Below are 20,355 nucleotides of genomic sequence, written 5' to 3' on the forward strand. Positions count from 1 at the left end.
CACCAGCCAGGCCCACCACCTTACCTGCAGCAAAATCCGCAGGACCACCGCCAGCCAAGGTCAGGCCCCCCACCAATGTGCCTCCAGTGCCTGCCGCACCTGCGACGCCAGCTGCCACAACACCTGCAGCTCGCACTCCAAGATCTGGCCCAGCCACATCTGCAGCACAGCGGCAAAAGAGCAGGAGGGGCAAAGGGCATCTCCATGCCTGCATGTCCGTGGAGCGGCGAATGCTCCGTCTCCACCAGAGGCAGTCGCAGCAGCAAGGAGCCATCCAGCTCCAGCTGCAGAAGATCGGCCGCAATGTGGCAGGAGTGGGCCAGCGGGTGGACCGCATGACGGCGGCCATTGAGCGCATGGCGGTGGCTATGGAGGCCAACACTGCTGCGCTGGGGAAGCAGCGCAGTGCTGCACGCAGGCGCCACCACCATCTGGTGAGCCAGATGGCAACCTATAGTCGCTCCAATTATGTGGCAGCCAATGCCACCACACAGCTCTCCCGACGCTCAATGACCCAGCAGCACCAGCTGGTCCAGTGCTGCGAAGAGATCACCCGAGTGCTGGAGCACCTGACCACCGCCGTGGTCCCACTGCTCCAACCTGTGGTACCGGCTGTCGTTCGGGGAGACGATGGGAGTGAGGCTGCCTCCAGCGTGAGCAGCAACTCTGCCACGCAGGCCCCCCCACCTAGGCGCAGCACCAGGGCTACGCCTGGTCCATCTGCCCAGGATGAGGATGAGGAGCCACAAAGGCGGCTGGGAAATGTGCGCAGGAAGCAGCATTGACATTGTGTCAGGGACACAGGCACAGGCTGAGGATAAGCCTGCCAAGCAAAATACCATGCAGTATGCTGGAATACTGTACTTTTTTTTGTAAATAGTTATTTCCATGTCCCTTTTCTGTTGTGAATCAAAGTAATACATTTATTTTGAAGCATACATTTGCCTTGTGTTATCATTATATTTAGCATGCAATTGTGATATGTGGGGTGGGGGAAGGGGGTGGGCTAGAAAAAGTTATCTGTGATGTGGTTGCGACGTCTGTGGCCTTCAGCTGGGTTCTCCCCGCGTGCATGGTGCGCATTTGCTGGTGGCCGGTCGTCCCCCTCAGATTCACTGCCTGAGATGTCAACTGGTATCCGCCGCTTGGTAGCAATGTTATGAAGCATTGCACAGACAGCCACAATGCGGCAGCACGCTGCAGGACTGTAATACATGGCCCCACCTGTCTTGTGCAGTATACGGAACCTGCTCTTGAGCAGGCCAAATGTCCTTTCTATACAGTTCCTTGTCCGGATGTGCGCAACATTGTAGCGCCGTTGCTGAGGTGTGGCAGGGTTGAGGTAAGGGGTCAGGAGGTATTCCCGTAGGGTGTAGCCACTGTCACCTGAATGAGAGGAGCAGATGTTGATTGCCTGTGCAGCGCAGTTACTTCATAGCAATGTGACATTGTCGGCAAAGTGTACTTACCAAGTAGGTGTCCTTCCCCAAACTCTCCCCTGATCAGTCGTGTGTGGAGTCCGCTGTGCCTGAAGATGAAGGAGTCATGGGTACTCCCTGGGTACTGGGCCACAATGTCAGTGATGGCATTGCAGACCATCTGTATGTTGAGGGAGTGGTAGCACTTTCTGTTGCGGTACATATACTCCGTGCCAGCTGGTGGGCAGATGGCGACGTGGGTACAGTCTATGCAGCCGAGGACATGGGGAAAATGGGCAACATTATAAAATTGTAGTTTAGTGAGGTCCAATTCCTGTTGGCTCGTGGGAAATGTGATGTACCGGTGGAGCTGGCTGAGCATGGCGTCAACAAAAGTGTGGAGGCAGCGTGACATGGTGGGCTGGGATATCCCCCCAGCAGCGGCTACTATGCCCTGGAAACTGCCGGAGGCCAGGAGGTGCAGGCTGCACAATACCTGCACATGTGTGGGCACAGAATTGTTTCGCCTTGTTGGGTGCTGCATGATGGGGTCGAGTTCTTGTATCAGCCAGGTGATCATTTCCCCATTCAGCCTGTATTTAGCATAAATCTGTTCTCTGGTTTGGCCCAGCAAGGTGACCCGCAGCCGGTAAATCCTTGCCTGCCTCATGCGTCTCCTCCGTGCTGCTCGCTGTAGCCTTCGCCGCCTCACCACCATGTACATCCCTGGCATTGTGGAAAGCCTAATGCTGCTGCTGAATGTCCTTATGTGTGATTGGTCAGGCCTGGCCCTGTTGGTGATAGGTCAACGGTTTTTTGAAAAAAATTTTCAATGCATTTCATGGTTACCACCTGCTTTGAGTTGTCCTTATTTTGCGCCGTGCAAATAGCGATGTTTGGGTTTTTCGCACATTGCGATTGTTCTTGAATGCCGATAGCGATTTTCTATTGCGAATTCGCTATTATTTTCGCAGATTCCGTGGTGTGTCGCAATTTCCGAATCGCTAATGCTCAGCAGCAGGGATTCTGCGATTATATTAGCGACTTCGCAAATATGTGTTAGCGAATTCGCTATTTTGTTGTTGAATGCCGATTACGGAAATTGCGCCCGCATTTGCGTTTTCGCAGCGATTGCGGGCGCAATTTCACTTCATGAATCAGGCTGAAAGTTTTATAGGACAAGCATGGATTTGACATTATTGCTTCATTAACATAGCCAAAAGTAAATAATATGATTCAGTAAAATAAGCACTGTTTGTACCACCCTGAGTATGATAAAATGACACAGTGAGCACAAGACTGTCACTGCAGGTTCGAAGAGCAGTGTGTATACTGCCAGTTTAACTTTGCCCTTACCATTAATGACAAAGCCACCCTTCCCTTAGTATAATATGCAAGGAAGGCCTATCGATCAATATGGCAGTAAATTATTAAGTTAGACATATAGGTTTATATATGTCTTAGCAACAAAACCCTTAAAGTTGTAATTTTGCTGAGAAAGGTTAGTAGCCCCATTGGAGAACACAGGTTTACCGATTGGCATCCCAGCCTGGTTACCTTCTAAATGGGACTACCTACCTGACTAAGGGTGGGTGGGGTTCAAGGAGTTGTACTGCGCGGAATTCGGTGGAGTTGCTTTAAAACTCTGTGGAATTCTGCGGAGTTCCACTTCGCCCCAAGCACTGTTTTCACAAAATGCCTTATTATTAAAAAACACTATAAAAAACAGAAATAAAGATTTCACTGGTCCACTTGGCCCCTACCTCCACAGAGACGCCTGTCAAGACTTTAACAGAACGATTCACCGCAAACCAGGTTGCCGATCTCCTCTTTCCCTCAATCAGCAGATGCTACAGCCAACAGGATCCCACTTCGGCAGCACCCGCCATCCCTGCCATCATGGTCTGGGCTCAGTGACAGGCCGGCTCGTCATGCTGCATCATGGGATAAAGCGCTGATCCGCAGAGCTAGGGAGGACAAGGCAGCAAACACTGCAGCCAAGGGGCTCACAGTGGGGTAAAGGAGTGAGTCTGGGGGAGGAAGGGGTGGTCCCCAGGAAAGAGGCGAGGATGAAGGAGAGAGAGAGAGGCAGACAGGCTTCTTTTCCTCAGCTCTGCATCCTTTGTTCTCTTTTCTACTACTCTTCTTATCCACTGTTTTCTTTTCTTCTGCATCCTGCCTGAGGTGTTCCTCTTTCTCTCTTTATTGCAGTCTCTCTCATTAGCTCTCTTTCTACTTCCTCCCTGTAATCTCTAATGTTCCTGTTTTGCTGATCTTGTGCCTTTTACAGCCTGTGAGGTAACCCCCAACACTTACTGCAGTCCTCCGAGAGCTTGATTTAGGGAGTCATGGGGAAGGAGCAGGGGCTGGCTCCAGCGCAGGCATTGGTGGCATTGGCAACATCGCCCAGTGTGAGTACATCTGGCCTGTGAGTCATCTCTCTGCTGTGAGAAGCCACCTCCAGCTCTAACAGTGCGGACTATTCAACAGTCACAGAGTAGGGCTAGAAACTGCTCACATGTGTGAACTGCAGCACCTATCAGAGAGAAGAGGAAAGAGCCTGAAGGGAAAGTGCTGTGATTATGGACTATTCTGGCCTGTGTAGTTGTATTGCTGTGTCTTGATGGGAGTCATATGGCTGAAGGTTGAGGGCTCTGTATGGGTCTCTGGGAGTTAGAGGAGTCATAATCAGTAAAGGAGGAGTGAGTCATGATTATGTGGTCTGTTTTAGGGGTGGACGGCGGGAGCAAACGCCGCTACGCAGAAGAATTGGATTTTTATGCAAAACCTTGCACCCGCCAGCAGAGCGTGGAGTTGCAAAATTCCACAAACTCCCCACCCCTAATAAGGGTGCTTTAAGGTATTAAATTAACTGTTGCACTGTTTTCAGACCCCCCAGGATATAGCGGCATGGATTAGCAAATTTAGCTGCACAAATATGGAAATTTAGCAGCACAAATATGGCAATTTAGCAGCATTTGTGCAGCACTTTATTTTAATCATAATCATTCAACCTTAAATCAAAGGAAACTGTTATAGCAGAGTATTCCACTTTGAAGTAGGCAACCTGGGAAATGGAACAGATGAAGCAGCCCACAGGAGAAGGCTGTTATCCCTTGGAAACGCAATCCTCCACTTGCTTTAGTATAGGTCCTGAGAAGCCCATCAAAGATGCATTTATCAACTGCCATGAGTGGGGCCTGACTACCTCATTAATTCACAATGCCATTGAGTAATTGCGCCATCACAAACTGCTAACACAACTGAAATAGCACCCAGTAAATGTAAATGTAATGTAATGATGTCTTGTAAAGCGCATGACTCACCCCACATGGGGTATCTCCATGCTGTAGACCGCTGGGGAACACGTCCTGGCTTTCCCTGTGAGATGGACCCTACTGGGTATCTCCAGGGTGAAACCAGGCATCCCCGGCTTATGTGGGGGGCCGTTGTGGAGATGAGGCAAGCTAATGCCCAGAGTTGCCAAGTGTGATCCCTGGTTAGAGTAGGCACGGAGGCGAGAATTATCAAGACCGCTGACCCTGGTCCAAGACCCTGCCGCGTTGGGAATTGAACCCTGGTCCCGGGCCATCCTCTGCTTCCGGGTCTGCCGCCTCTAACCAGTGAGCCACACCACACCCAGTCTGCGGGCTCGCCTGTTGTGACAACAAGCAATAAAAAAAGCACCCCGTCTGCGGGCTCGCCTATTGTGATGTCAAACAAGTAAACAAGCATTAAAAATGCAATAGGTCTCGCCTTTGATTAAGTTAAAGCAATTTGCACAATACCATAAGTAAAGCAAATGGCTTTAACTTAATCAAAGGCGAGACCTATTGCATTTTCAATACTTGTTTTACGTTCCTTGTCAAATGTGTCCCTGTGCTTAGTTTAACCAGTATCCAGGTATTAGGTGATATGATACGTGAGATGTGTTCTCTAATAGATGTATTTATTTCATGTGAAGTCAACATTGACTTGTTGCATTCTCCACCGAGGGCATGGATGATAGAACCGCTTCTTATGATAAAACATTATTAGAGACTTCCCTACCATCACGAGTGCATGGCTTTTTATGTGCTCCTGCCTCAGGTCATAGTTTCACGTGTACTCCTGTCTCACTGCATGGGTTTACGTTTACTCCTGCATCAGTGCATAGTTTCACATGTACTCCTGCATCAGTCCATTGCCAATCTTCACATAAACTCCTGCATCAGTGCAGGACATGGCTTCAAGTGTACTGCCTCAGGTCAAAGCTTCATGTGTACTTCTGCCTCACTGAATAACTTCATGTATACTTCTGCCTAAGTGCCCAGCTTCACATGTACTCCTGTCTCACTGCATGGTTCATGTGTACTCCTGTCTCGTGCATAGCTTCACATTTACTCCTGCATCAGTGCAGTGCATGGCTTCATATGATTACCCCTGCCTAAGGTCATAGCTTCACATATACTCCTGCCTCACTGCATGGTTTCACTTGTACTCCTGCCTCACTGCATGGCTTCATGTGTACTCTTGCCTCGGTGCCCAGCTTCACATATACTCCTGCCTCACTTCATGGGTTCATGTGTACTCCTGCCTCATGCATAGCTTCACATTTACTCCTGCATCAGTGCAGTGCTTGGTTTCATATGTACTCACGCCGCAGTTTATAGCTTCACATTTGTTCCTGTCTCACTGCATGGGTTCCCGTGAACTCTTGCCTTAGTGCCTAGCTTTAAATGTACTTCTATACTGGTGCAGTGCATGGCTTCACATGAACTCCTACATCAGTGCACTGCATGGCTTCATGTGTACTCCTACTTTAGTACATGGTTTCACGTGTACTGCCTCACTGCATGGCTTCACTTGTACTCCTTCCTCAGTGGATGGCTGCCTAAGAGCATGGTTTCACATATACTACTGCTCCTCTGCTTAATGTCACATGTACTCCTGATTCAGTGCAGAACTTTAAGTGTACTCCTGCCTCAGTGTATGGCCTCATGCATTCTACTATCCATGTGCATGACTTCGTATTCAGACCTTCCTCAGTGCATAGCTTTATTTGTAGTCCTGACAAATGCATGGCTGTAGAGGGGCTTATCCATTTTAATTATCTAAAAACCCCAGCTCACATCAAACAAACAAACGCATCACCACACGCACGCCTGATGCTGGTGATTGTTAGAGATGTGGGACTGGGGGGGAAAGAACCATGTTTTGCTCTACTATAGAAATGTAAAACTTTAACCTTTGCATTCCTTCAATTTCCCTGGCACTTTTGAAAAAATTGCAACATATTTACCAAAGTGCTGATTTCGCGGGCACTTTTGTAAATATTGCTGCATTTTTTCAAAAAGTGCCGATTTAGCGGCAAACCGCGAAATCCTGAAGGGTCTGACTGTATCAAACATGATGCCCAATATCACTATTAAAGTTGAGCACTTTTAGGAAGTTGTCTCTGTGTCCCTCTGTGTCTCTCTGTGTCCCAGCCGGTCCACTGACTTTGCACAAGCATTGGCCAACAGACAGCTTTTTGCCCACATGAGGAGACATGTGAACAACTCCCAGGCTTCAGAACAAAGGCAGTTGCAGCAGGGTGATGTGTGACCTCCGTTCTCAGGAAGGCCACAAGAGGTGTTAGCCCAAAAGGTGAGCTCAAAGGGAATGCCGCCTTTGAAGGACCGCATGTAACTACACATCCAAGCAGGATGCCTTTTATTCCTGCAGACAAGCTAGAGACAGGGACAGAGAGGAAAACCCATCCCCAAAACTGTTTTACTGTGGGCGTATAGCCCTTTTGCTACCAAGCATCTGGCAGTAGAAGGAAGGTTCAGACATCTTAAGAATGGCAAGAATAGTGCACTCTGGGATTGCCAAATGCCAAAAATCACTGGAACTTTGTAATCAAAGTAGAGGGGAACTATTAGCCTATTGGCTAGTGGCCATTTAGTACCCTCATGACACTTTACCTGCAAAAGACGGGCACCCCTGGCATGCTGAACCTCAGTAAACATTGGATTTGGAGACAGGACCTAAAGAGGACTGATTTGCTGCCTTTGAAGCTGTACTGAGAGAGGCTGCATCCTCGGAAGAACTACACCTGCTCCACTTTGGGCTAATGATTTTGGACTGTGTCTGTAGCTCCTGGACCAGATTGAAGCAGTGACTCCAATGGTGTGTTGGCTGGCCCACTAGGACAGCACCAGGGACATCAAAGCTGAGTAACCTCAAACCGGCAAAGCAGTAGCCACTTCTAAGAAATTGCCACTTGTGGCCGCCGGGCCAACCAAGAGAAATAATCAGAGAGCAGATATTTCACCCAAGAGGGACACTAGCCCCCACTAAGGATATTCACTGTGACCGATGTGTCACAAAATTTGTAGCTCATCCACAACTGGCCTTCTACTGTTGCTAAGAGTATGTCGTGTGACCACAGGTGCCATGGTCAAAGTTGTCTCATCCCACATTTGGACCAAGCAATGAACAGCACTTCACCCCAGTTGACTGCACAGCACCAGGAGCATCTTTGTGATTCTTTTTCACCTGCATCCCCACCACCAGGACCACTGCATTGTCATCTACGACGGTCGTTTCCTAAAGGATGGAATTGAAACGGAAAAGTCTCTGATGGCCAGGTACTGGTCCACCCTGTTGGATTTGGTTACCCAAGCTGGACCGGAGTTGACAAACTGACTGTTTTGAAGTTTTCAAAAGTTTTTATTGACCAATACCTGTTAGCAATTTCATCCAAATGTATTTATGTCTTCAAAAATTATTATCTCTTGAACCATCCAGTGGATTTTGACGGTCAAGGAATCGAAAAAGTAATTAAAATATGCTCTATTGTTAGAAGTTGTTGTTGTGTCTATTTCTTGTTGTGTGACTTTATTTTGTGCTATTAAGTACTTTACACTAAGTTCTTTTGCCAAGCCTTACTGCACGCAGCAACAGCTACCTAGGTTTGCACTAAGGTTAAGTAAACAAGTCTGACTGGACCCAAGATAGCATTTGTGAGTGTACTCCACGATAAGGCCTAAGCATGGGCAAATTTTGCGAATTGGCAATTCGCGAATTTGCGAATTGGCAATCCGCAACATTTGCGAATTTGCAGATTTTTTTATTTCTGCGTGTTCGCGGGTGTTCGCGAGGCGCTTTGCGTGTTCGCGGGTGTTCGCGATGTGCTTTGCAAATTCGTTTTTTTTTTGTTTGTTGCCTGCTTAATCACTGCCACCCTCTTGTTTTTTATGCCCATCTGCCCTCTGTACCACTTGTTTCTGTGCCCTTCTGCCCTCTGCCCCACTCATTTTTTGTCCCCTTCTGCCCTCTGTCCCACTTTTGTGCCCTTCTGCCCTCAGCCCCACTTAGAATGGCGCCGGCAAGCTGCCAGCGCCATTCTAAAATAGCTAGAAATAGCTTCAACAGGAAGCACTAATAGATAAAGTAAAGCAGATGCTCCAGTTGAAGGTCAAATTAAGTTACACAGTCATTAATCACCCCAAGTTTGGGGGTGATTAATGATTGTGTAACTGAATTTGAGCAGCACGTGCTTTACTTTATCTAATAGAGCTTCCTGTTGAAGCTGACTTTTGTAACTATTTTAGAATGGCTCTGGCAGCTTGCTGGCGCCATTCTAAAAGAGTTACAAAAGTCAGCTTGAACTTTTGACCCAATCCCCGTTCGCGGATTTTCGTTCGCAGATTTTGCGGGAATTTCGCGAATCTCGCGGATTGCAAATTTACCGAAATCCGCGAAATCCGCGAGCGGAACGGATTTTCCGCCCATGCTTAATAAGGCCCCAAAGCCATATCATATGGACAACCAACATCCTTAAATTGGTGGCAGCAGTGGGATCCAGAACTTGTGTACAATTGTACCAGACAATTAATAAGTTGGCAACCATAGAAAGGGCATACTGAGTAGAGCAAAGGTAACACTTTCAGAAGTACTATGCACTCTTTTTCTAAGAGCCAAAGAAGTTGACGATCAGTTTTTCCTAACATAGCAAAAAGGGTTTGCAAAGGCTTAAAGATACATACCATAACTGGGCTTCACTGCCCACACTGAAAACTAATGATTTAAGAGGAAGAGAGGGGGAATTGGTCTATACAGACTGCCATAAATGAGAAATTGTAAAAATCCCTCACAGAAGAGGAAGAGGCAAAGAGAGCTCAGGCCCAATTGTTAGGAGAAGTCACTACTGACAGTGGTGATGAAGAGGAAAATGGCATAAGGCTGTTTGAGACTGAGGGGAACAACAACAGTGTGGTCCCCAGAGAAAGATCAATAAATGTTTTGCTATCTGGGAGTGAAAGGAACTTCACTTCCATAGGGAGTCTGAACAAACTGGATGGTCAACTGGTCTTCTTGGAGACTGAGGAGAAGAAGTTGGTTCTCCAAGCAAGAAGACTGGCCCTACAGGAAAGCAGGGCCAAGCTAGGGTTAAATCCCCCTGAAAATTGTGGCAAAATAATTCCCAAGTTTGGAGATGTGGATGACATGAAGAGGTGGCTGGCATACTATGAAAGCTCTCTGAATGAGAAAGGTGGGTGCTCAACACTGGGGGCCCTATTGTGGGAGTTACTATTAACATTAGGGAGAAATAGATTGCTGGCCCTAGAGGATGAGGTAGCACAGTCTTACACGCGCATTGATCTCTTAGGTCTCCCACCAGAGGAATACTGATTAAAATTGAGCAACACATCCAAGAGGTCAACAGAGACTTTGCGGATGCATCTGTAACGTCACTGTATAGCTGGCTAAAGGGTAAAAACATTGATACCAACAAGGAGCTCTACAAATTAGTGGTCAAGGAGCATATTCTTACAAATTGTACCTCAAAGAAGTTACACAAGCATCTAGTAGATTAAAAGCTTTCTAGCCCATGGGAGTGGGCAAGAGAGCTAATGAGTGGGCTAGAACAAGAGTTCCCAAGAAAGTCCGGGGTTGATCCCAAGAAGGGAAGGTTGGGCTCTCAGAAAGGAAAGGAGGGGGTGGTAAACCCACCAAAGAGATTAACTCAGGACAGCAGAACCCTAAAAGAGAGGAGATTAAAAACATCCCAGCTGGATGTGGATCCCGCACTCTAGGCCGCTGGCCGGCTCCACCTTTGTAGGCTATCTCATGTTGCTGGACTATGATCACGTGCACTGGGTTAGGGTGGGATAAGGGGTGGGTAGCTGGGGGCGGGGCTGGTTGGGGGTTTTTCTGGGGTTGGGTGGGTGGGGTAGTACGATGTTCTTCACTGTATAACGCTGGGTTTGATGCTGTGCTAATGATGTGTCTCTTTCTATCTGTCGTTGACAGTCTCCTCCTGTCTGTGGAGGGCTGTGTTGAACCTTGCTTGAACCCATAATAAAATTGGTTTTGAAAAAAAAAAAAAACATCCCAATTCTAGCAAGCAGAATAGTTGGGACCTAGTAGGCCTTGCTTTGACTGTCAGCAAACAGGGCACTACAGAGGAGACAAAGCCTGCCCCAACAGGAAGGTAGGCACTATTTGAGCCAGTGTAGCCTTCGAGGAAGATTTCTCTGATGAGGAAATACTAATTGCTTTTAACTGGTAGAAGGTGAGTTTGTGATTCCTGAGAGTGGTAGCGAACACTTGCACCATCTAAAAGTGAAGTGATCCCAATCCCTGCTTTGAGAGACACAGGTGCCAGTCACACCATAGCGGTGGACATGTTAGTGTCCCCAGACCAGTATTTCCCAGGAGAAGTGAGGATCGTAAGGGCTATCCAGTGAAGGTCACTAACAGACCTGTAGCCTTTGTAACTCTAGAGACAAGGGCTGCCCTTAGATGTCATAGGGCAGTAGTCACTCCAGACCTCCAACTAGATTATCTCCTTGACAATGACCTCCCAGAGAGAGCAGCTGCCCAGGGCACTGCCTCACCCAAGGATCCTGGTTGTTCCATTCCTGATATTAGGAGACTTAGGACCCAGAAGAAAGGGAAGGAAAAAAAGACAGGAAAGGAAGGCAACTCTTACATGTGGGCCCAGTGAGCCACAGGATTTTAAACTCAGTATAGGAGAACTGAAAAAGTTGGCCATGGTAAGGCCTTACCTGTTCCCCCGCAAGGCCTGAAAAGTCAGGCAACTGCTCAGCAACAGCCAGAAGGAATGGTGGAAGAAGGTTGTGACCCCCCACTCTAAAACAGTAGAGGTGGAGGAGCTCCAAGAACCCAAATCTTCCCAAAGATGGCACAATGGAGAGCTATGAGTATGGTCTGGTCAATGGGAGCTGTCCGTAACATCTGCTGGGTGTTTGCTTTTATGGCAGCCCTAACAATAGGATGGTGGCCAGATCCCATGACATTAAGCAAAGTAGGCCCCCTTTCCCTGTTGCTCCTGCTGAGGTTACTCCAGTGTTAGATAATCTTGTTGGGTAAGCTCGTCCTGGCTAAGGCTGGGTTCGAGAAGGTAGGTACCTCCTTACCCAAAATAAAAGACAAAGATGGGAAAGACAGAAAGTTAGCTAAACTCTAATTTAGAATGGGTTCTGTCAAGGTAGCGGTGGTCAGTTTCCCAGTGGGAATTACCCTGACAGAATGATGTAAGGAATGATGTAAGGATGAGTAGGTCTTGCAATAGGACAGACAGTTTCGTACATCCTTCCTCACTGAATGGTGAGGCAGACTCACCAAGATTGTCGTTGAGGCCTCCCAGACATATTGTTTGGGGGCGTCATGTAAGGTGAGAAGACTTTTGCAGGTTCCCTCTCCACACATTTTACCCCATTTGTAGTTTTGGCTGCTGGATTATCATCTCTGAGAGTTCACTGAGCCTTGTTAACTAGACCAAAATGCCAGTGTTCTAACCCATTACAAAATGTATGCCGATTTGGATGCTCCAAATGGCAAGTACTGACTTACTTCTAAGTCCCTAGTATAAGGTACTTAGGGTACCAAGAGCATGTAAGGCATAGTGTCCACCCAGGGCTGCAGCACTGTTTCTGCCACCCTGAATGGGACAAACAACAAAACGGCCCTCAGCCTGCCACTGCAGACTGGAAGAGCAGTGTGTACACTGCTAGTTCAACTTTGCCATTACCCACAATGGCGAAGCCACCATTCCCTTAGTAGTAGGTGTAAGTCACTCCTAAGGAAGGCATATCAAATACAATGGCAGGGAGCTGAATACTATTAAGCAAGACATGTAGGTTAATAAATGTCTTAGCAGGAAAACCCTTCAAATTGTTGTTTTGCTGAGGAAAGTTAGTAGCCTCATTGACTAACACAGGGTTAATAGCTGGCATCCCAGCCTGGCCAACTTCTGAATAGGACTACATACCTGGGTACTGTAAGGTTTCAAATTAATTATGGAATTAAATCTGACTTTATGCCCAACCTGAGATTGATGTCACTACTAAAGTTGAGCAACTCTTATGAAGTTTCTACTCTGTGTTCCAGCTAGTCGAGTCACTTTGCATAAGGCCTGGCCACCACACAGCTTTCTGCCCACCTAGAGATGTTTACAAATGACTTCCAAGCTTGGGAACAAAGGCAGTTGTTGCAGAGTAAAGTGTGACCTCCTTTCCCAGGAAGGCCACCCAGGGTGTTACCCAAAGGTTAGCTTCAAAGGAGAAATCATCTTTGAAGGGCTCCCTGTGACAACACACTAGAGGAGGATGCCTTTTGTTCATGCGGATAAGCTACCGACAGGGAGTGAAAACCTGTCCCCAAACATATTTTCTCACGGGCGCATGGCCCGTAGTTAGCCACACCAGTAGGGTGGGCTATCAAGCTCCTGACAGTTGAGGAAAGTTTCAGACATCATATGAGTGGCAAGAATGTTGCCTTCTGGGATTGCCAAATGCCACACATCACCAGAATTTTATCTTAACTTAGTATTTCTTCTTAAGTTAGGATTTTGTCTTAAATTAGGATTTTGTCTTAAGTTAGGATTTTGTCTAAAATTAGGACACCATCCTCACTTAAGACAAAATACTAATTTAAGGCAAAATCCAAATTTAAGACAAAATCCTAACTTAAGACAAAATACTAATTTAAGACAAAATTCTAATTTAGTACAAAATCCTAACTTAAGACAAAATACTAATTTAAGACAAAATCCTAACTTAGGACAAAATACTAACAAGACAAAATACTAACTTAAGACAAAATACTAAGTTTACTCCTACTAAATGCCTATTGTGAATACAAACATTTGCAAGTTTAAGATTTTGTCCCCGATTAGTTCTGTGAATCGGTCCTTCCTACTTTTAGATTTCAACAGGAAAATGATAATTAAAATGCTGAATTGGTTCTAACACACATCATTCGGCATATTTTATCCTTTAGCAGAACTTTTCCCCAATAAAACCAATCAAGTTTGACCTGGAGGAAAACTATGAGGGTGTGGTAAAATAATGTTGACTCATGTGCAAACCATGTGCAAACCGGAGTGAACAGTATTTAACCCTGAACTTGTAATGAATGCCTAATCCTTCATACGCCCTTCAAGTATGTATTTAAAGAAAATTTAAGTATATGGGATATGATTGTACTAATGGGTGAAATTAAGCTTAAATGCTATGTGGGAGGAATAATTATGTCAACAAAGTGAACTGACATCCTGAAAGTGCTTCTTGACACTTAACTTCATTGTTATTGAAGGGCAGAATAATGAATTGTGTGTGGTATATATACAAACATTCCAAAGATTTTAACAAATCAAAAATTAGCACAGAGTTCTTTGTATTTACTTTACTTTACATTCTACAACATAATTACACATCTTTGTTTAATTATGGAACACTGGCCACATGCACTAACTAACAGACACACAAAACTGGTTGTGATTAGAATCAAATGTTAATAACCAACTTACAGAGTAATAACAAATTGGTTCATAATATTCTGTTTTTGAGTGGAACATATTCCCGTCTACCTGATGAATATTAAATAGAAGATTTGAAAATTGCAACTCACTTCAATTGGTGGCCATCACAGTGATGGCAGCCTACTACTCTCAAGAGATCAACATGTCTGTGATTGTCTTAAATTATTTTTAGTTCCTATGGAGCCTGTTTTACTTAAAGAATACCGTGCAGCGCCTACAAAGCAACTTTTTAAGGTATCTTGAAGTATAAGCAGTGATCCCCTGCATATTCTTCAATAAAAGTTTTATTTACATTAACAAAGTGGGAGGGGTCCCAAAGTGGCCCTGTCCTTTCTGCGACTGAGATATCACCCAAACATGAGAGTCAGCACCTTTCAATGTTTTTGAATGGATTACAATTGCAAAATATTGATGCATCACATATAGATTAATTTTTTTAGAGAGGATGCCCAACATTTGACCTTTCCAAATACTTAGGTGGTGATTGTAATCCAGTTGAGTCTGCAAATGATTACTGACAAATTTGGATTGGTAAATTAGGAAAAGCATCTTTGCATTTGAACACTCCGGAAAGAAGTTGATGCAGCCTTAAAAGAGCATTGTACGTGTGGGTACATATTTTCATATTATGAAAAAAAATTAGGCACTGCACATTAAGAAGCAAGCATGGGGGAAATAATTGAAATACATACTTCCAGTAGATGATGTATAGACTGTAGTGCCTGTTGTGGTTTTAGTGGGGTGAGGTGTGGTGGCTACAGAAATAGACAATGATAGAAATATTATCAAAAAGCCCATGTTTTAGTGTTTCAAATCTTATTATAAATATTTGTCATACATTTTCAATACACATATGTTCTTGAATTTTTAGTGTTATGAAAGGGAATGTAATCAATAAATGTAATGTATTCTTGTAATTAAACCAATTCTTAAAATCAAGTTATTTTTATCATCAGGGAAACCATCACATAAAACATAATGTAATAAGATAGTTTCATATTAAAATACATTCCAACCATAGCTAAAATTCAAGCATGTTAATATAAAGCATGAGTAAAAAAACCTCCACATTTTGTAAGGCAACATCCCATATACCAATTTGAATTCAAGACAGTGGGGTATTTAACCATATGTGGTAAATATTGTTACCCTAGTATGATACATTTACCATGTGTTGTCTTTTAGTAGTTCCCATCATGGAACCAAGATATAAAAAAGCTGAATAGGTTTTTAACTCATTGAATGCATCACATTTTCCCCTTTAGTGAGCGTTTCACCCGATAAAGTTCTGCAAGTTTGACCTGCTGGAATCTATCAGTGGAGAACTATGAGGGTGTGATAATATAATAATTTTGCTTCCTGTGCAAACCTCTGTTTCTGCAGGGAAAATAATTTAAACCTGAACTTGTAATGAGTACCTAATTCATAAGATGCACTATAAGTATGTTTTTCAAATCAATAAAGTGTAAGGAACATGACTACATGGAATGTTGAAATCTGCAAAAAATGCTAAATGTGTAGAATCATTTGCAACAGTAACATGAACTGTTGCATGAATTTGATTCTTGACACTTCAGTTCACTGCTATTCAATGATTGTCTTATTGATTGGGCATGAAACAAATAGAAATACTCGAAAGATTTTGAAAATCAAAATTAGGATAATGGCTTTGCATTTAGTTTACTTTACACAATGTAATTGCACATTTATGTTCAATATTGTAACACATGCACTAAATACCAGTCAGAAAAAATGGTTGCGACTAGTATGGAATTTTACTAAGCAATTTAGGTAGTAAGAGATCCATTCATACAATTCTGATTCTGAGTGGATCATATACTGACCCACCTGGTGAATACTAAAGAGAGAGTTTGCAAATTGGGACTTACTCCAATTAATGGGCAGGTGCCAGCATATCAATATGCCTGTGGTCAACTTAAAATAAAATAATATTTTTGTATGCAGCCCATTTTCCTTCAAGTAGGCAGTGCAATTAAGAAACAAAACTACTTTTTTTAATGTTAGTTGAAGAGTAGGCAGGTACCTTCATACTCTCCAACAAACTTTTTATTTGCATTCACAAATGGATAAGGGTCCCAAGGTGACCCCATCTTTTTGCTTATGGGGTATCACTTAAACTCAGGAATCAGCTATTTTCAATTTTTTATGACTAGATTACACTAGCAAAATATTCATCCATCACACATTCCTTCAATCTTTAGAAGTGATCCTTACAATGTAACCGTGCCCAAGAATAAATTGGTATAGTTTATAAGCCTATATTATGGTTTCAATATTTTTCACATGTGCAAGTTAGTAGTAAAACAGAATAGGAGGGTCACAGCTGTCTGCTTGTGTTACTTATGCAAGACAGGAATAGGAGCGTTGCAGCGCTCTGCATGTGGACATTTAGGAAATCAAAAATTAATAACAACAAACAATCCCCAAACATACCCCCTCCCTTAACCCCTTAAGTGCTGCGTCGGGGCGTTGGCCGACGGCAGCACTACCTCCCCAGTGCTGCGCAAGACCATTGGACGTCCATTCAGCACTAGTTCCAATGGACAGCGCAGCACTGGGGAGGGATGTTTGCGAGCATCTAGGAGGTTAACCACCCCTTCATTACTTTCTAGTTAAATGTTATTTTCTCAGCAGTAGGGGGGGAAATACTTCTTGGGTGTTCACCCATTGTCGGGTCAGGAGGGGATTCCGTTAATCAGAGAACGGACAGGTATTTGAAGAAAGTAAACTCCCAAGATTCTGTGGATGGGAGAATAAGTAATGGGTGCCATATATCCCCAAATGAGGTTCTAGAGGCGGCAATAATTTGTGAAGCCATTCCTGATATGGAGGTATGTTTCGGGTGCCCCAATGAGTAATGACGTTCTGAAGCACCGCCCCCAGTGCTAGCCCCATTTGCCTTCTCTTGCAGGATTTGAGTGGGTAAGTTGGCAGGTTGGCAGGTTGACTAGTCCCAATCTAGGTATCGTGTGTCAAAATGTAGATCTATGTTGTCTAGAAGTTTAGTCCAGTAGGCCATAAGATGTGGGCATTCCCACAACAGGTAGAGCAGAGTGCCCGGTAATCTATGCCATCAGTCCGTGTGTCATTCTGGGTTGCCTCCGTGGAGGCACACCAGAGTCAGGTACCAGTAAGTAACTACCTTGGTAGCAGTCTCTATACTAGTTGTGTTTCGGCTGTGTGCCACACCCTACAGTAGATCTGTCCCCACTATTTTAGGGATAGCATTCTCCCCAGTTCCCTCTCCCACCATTTCTGACTGTATCAGTACTTTTGGTCACCAATCATTTTTCGTAATGTGTAAGCTGCCTAACCACTGCCAAGGAGTTAGAAGTGTGTAGGAGCCAGTGTCTTAATTGTAGGTAATGCAGTCTTTCAGTCTCAGGCAAGTTATATTGTTAGCATAGTTAGTGAAATGAATGATTCCCTCCTCATTGAAGAAGTGGGCTGCAGAGAGGCAAGGTGTTTGACGCCAGATCGTCAACACCCTCTGCTGCTACCCCATAGAAAATTCTGCATTATCAAACAAGGGTGTTAGGGGGGCGGGGAATATAGTGAGACCACAGCTAATCACTACCCAATCCCACACCCCCATGATCGTCTTAGTAATGGGAGACCTTTTCAAGCTCTTTGGTCTATGCGGTTTCTTGAGGAAAGGTACTCTCCACAGGGGAAGTCCAGCTATTGCACTGTCCTGGAACAGCCAGTGCCTCTCTGATTCATATCTGCTCCAGTCCACGGGATACCGCATCTACGTGGCTTTGAAGTAGTACTGAAGGTGAGTTACCCCACACATCAAACCAGCCTCTGCATGATAGTCATTTTAAGGGCGGCAATACGACTGAGCGAAAAGAGGTAGTGGCTTTTCCAGCAGTTAAAATCTTTGCTGATCCTGCTCAGTAGGGTGTTGTAGTTTCTGGTAACGGTTTGAAGGATTGTAGGGGTGAGCTGGATGCCCAGATATGAGATCGATGTGTGAGCCCACTGTATCTGGAAGCGGTCGTTAAGGGGGGACAATTGATTACGGGATATTGTAGAGCGAGGACCTGTGATTTGTTGACATTAATGTGGAATCCCGGTGTCGAGCTGAACACGGACAGATTGTGCTGGGGTTGACTAGCACAGCTAAGACAACATCAGGCTGATTGTGTATTGTTCCCACATAAGGGGATTCCTGTGATCCCCGGGTTATCTGTTATCCACCGGGCCAATGTCTCCATGTAAAGGGCAAACAGCAGGGGTGGCAAAGGACACCATTGCCTGGTTTCTCTGCTAATAGGGAAGGGTGATCAGGTAATGCCATTGACACTGACTTTCGTCATGGGTGAACTGTAACAGCTCGCTACCCAAGTTCGGAAACCGTTGCCCAGTGCAAAATGGTAGAGAGTCTGCTCCAAGTAGTGCCAGTGCGCAGTTTCAAACGCCTTCTCCGCATCGACCGTGAGCAACAGGTCGTCAAGATCTGAATGATTGGCCTTATCATTCAGGTGCAGGATTTGTTTTCTGTTATCATTGCTTTATCTTTGGTGAATAAACCCCACCTCATCGAGTCAATGATACCGGGGATCTGGGGACTGAACCATGCTGCAAGTATGCTCATAAAGAGCTTGATATCCATGTTCAGAAGCAATATTGGGTGGTATGAGATACATTGTTGTTTGTCCTTCTCCAGTTTCAGGATGACTACAATGGTCGCTGTAAGCATAGAGGGGGGATTTCTATTTCTATTTCTATTTAAAAATATTTATACAGCGCACGTACACCAGCGGTTTCATGGCGCTAGACTGACAGAGAGCTAAACATGAGGGGAGAAGCAGGGGGAGTTAGTTGAGAAATTTTGCGAAAAGATGTGCCTTGAGCTGTTTCCGGAACAGTAGGTACGAGGTGGAGGCTCTGAGCTCAAGAGGCAGTGAGTTCCAGAAAATCGGGGCGAGGGTCGCGAACTTAGAGCCTCCCCATTTCTTCCTCCGGAACCGTGGGACCGTAAGGAGAGATAGGGTAGAAGACCGCAGTTCCCTGGCGGGAACATAGGGGATAATTTCAGATGAAATGAAAGCCGGGCCGTGCCCAGTCGAGCCTGAAAAGTGATAGAAGCAAGCTTGAACTGGACACGGGCACAGACCGGGAGCCAATGTAGGGATTTCAAAAGGGGAGTGACATGGTGGGATTTAGGGAGTTTAAACACCAGGCGCGCCGCCTGGTTTTGGACTTGCTGCAGCCGCCGAAGACTATATGCAGGAATACCTGCATATAGGGAGTTGCCGTAGTCCAGGCGAGACACGACCATGGCAAGGGTAATTAGTTTAAGTGCATCAAATGAAAAAAAGCGGGACACCTTGCGTATGGTTCGCAGTGCCAGAAAGGAAGAGGAAACCACAGAGCTCACCTGGGAGTGGAGGGTGAGTTGGGAGTTGAGCTTGATGCCAAGGGTTTTTACTGAGGTAGAAGGGACAGGCGGAGGACCAAGGGAAGGGGGCCAAAAGATGGGAGACCAGGGGCTGGATGAACCACCCGTCAACACCAGCTCTGTTTTGTCTGGGTTGAGTTTGAGATGATTGTGGTTCATGGATCCAGGGCTCCAGGGCCCAATAAGGAGTTGAACAACCTAGTAAGAGCAGGAGCTAAGATCTGGCAGAAGGTCTTGTAAGAGCTTCCCAAGTACTCATCAGTTCCCAGGGATTTTAAGAGCTTTAGACGGGAAATTGCCAAAATGCCCTCCTTCAGTTTAATGGGGGAGTCTAGTGAGGTCACTTGTACCGGCGTGAAGCGAATCCTGTTTGCTACTTGCAGATAAGAAGCGACACCTGTGGCTCCAGATCTTGTCCGAAATAACAGTAGGCGTAAAAGTCTTGAAATTTTGCGGCTATAGATTTATCGTCGAACACCTCCCCGCCCTCCTGTGTCTTAAGTCCCGCTGGGTCCTCAACTTATTGACCAACAACTGTCTGGATTTGTCTCCCCCTATATAAATGGAATGTTTCAGTCGGAAAACCACGTATTTCGCCCTGTCTAAGTCTAGTCCCGCAAGTAGAGTACGGGCCATACATAATTGGCAACACTCTCAGAGCCCCAGTTTGACTGTGAATTTGTTTTAACTCT

General features: G+C 45.3%; 1 protein-coding gene across 1 annotated transcript in view; it reads right to left on the bottom strand.

Annotated features, from left to right (window-relative positions):
• LOC147750621 (uncharacterized) overlaps positions 1 to 20,355 on the bottom strand; it is a 920,203-nt gene that overhangs the window by 620,187 nt on the left and 279,661 nt on the right. Inside the window, exon 17 of the mRNA XM_086929808.1 lies at positions 14,928 to 14,990. Within this exon, the coding sequence (XP_086785934.1) occupies positions 14,928 to 14,990 (63 nt within the window). The remainder of the gene's footprint in view (positions 1 to 14,927; positions 14,991 to 20,355) is intronic.

This window comes from Lissotriton vulgaris, chromosome 1_1 (assembly GCF_964263255.1).
Source record: "Lissotriton vulgaris chromosome 1_1, aLisVul1.2, whole genome shotgun sequence".
Classification (NCBI taxonomy): Eukaryota; Metazoa; Chordata; class Amphibia; order Caudata; family Salamandridae; genus Lissotriton; species Lissotriton vulgaris.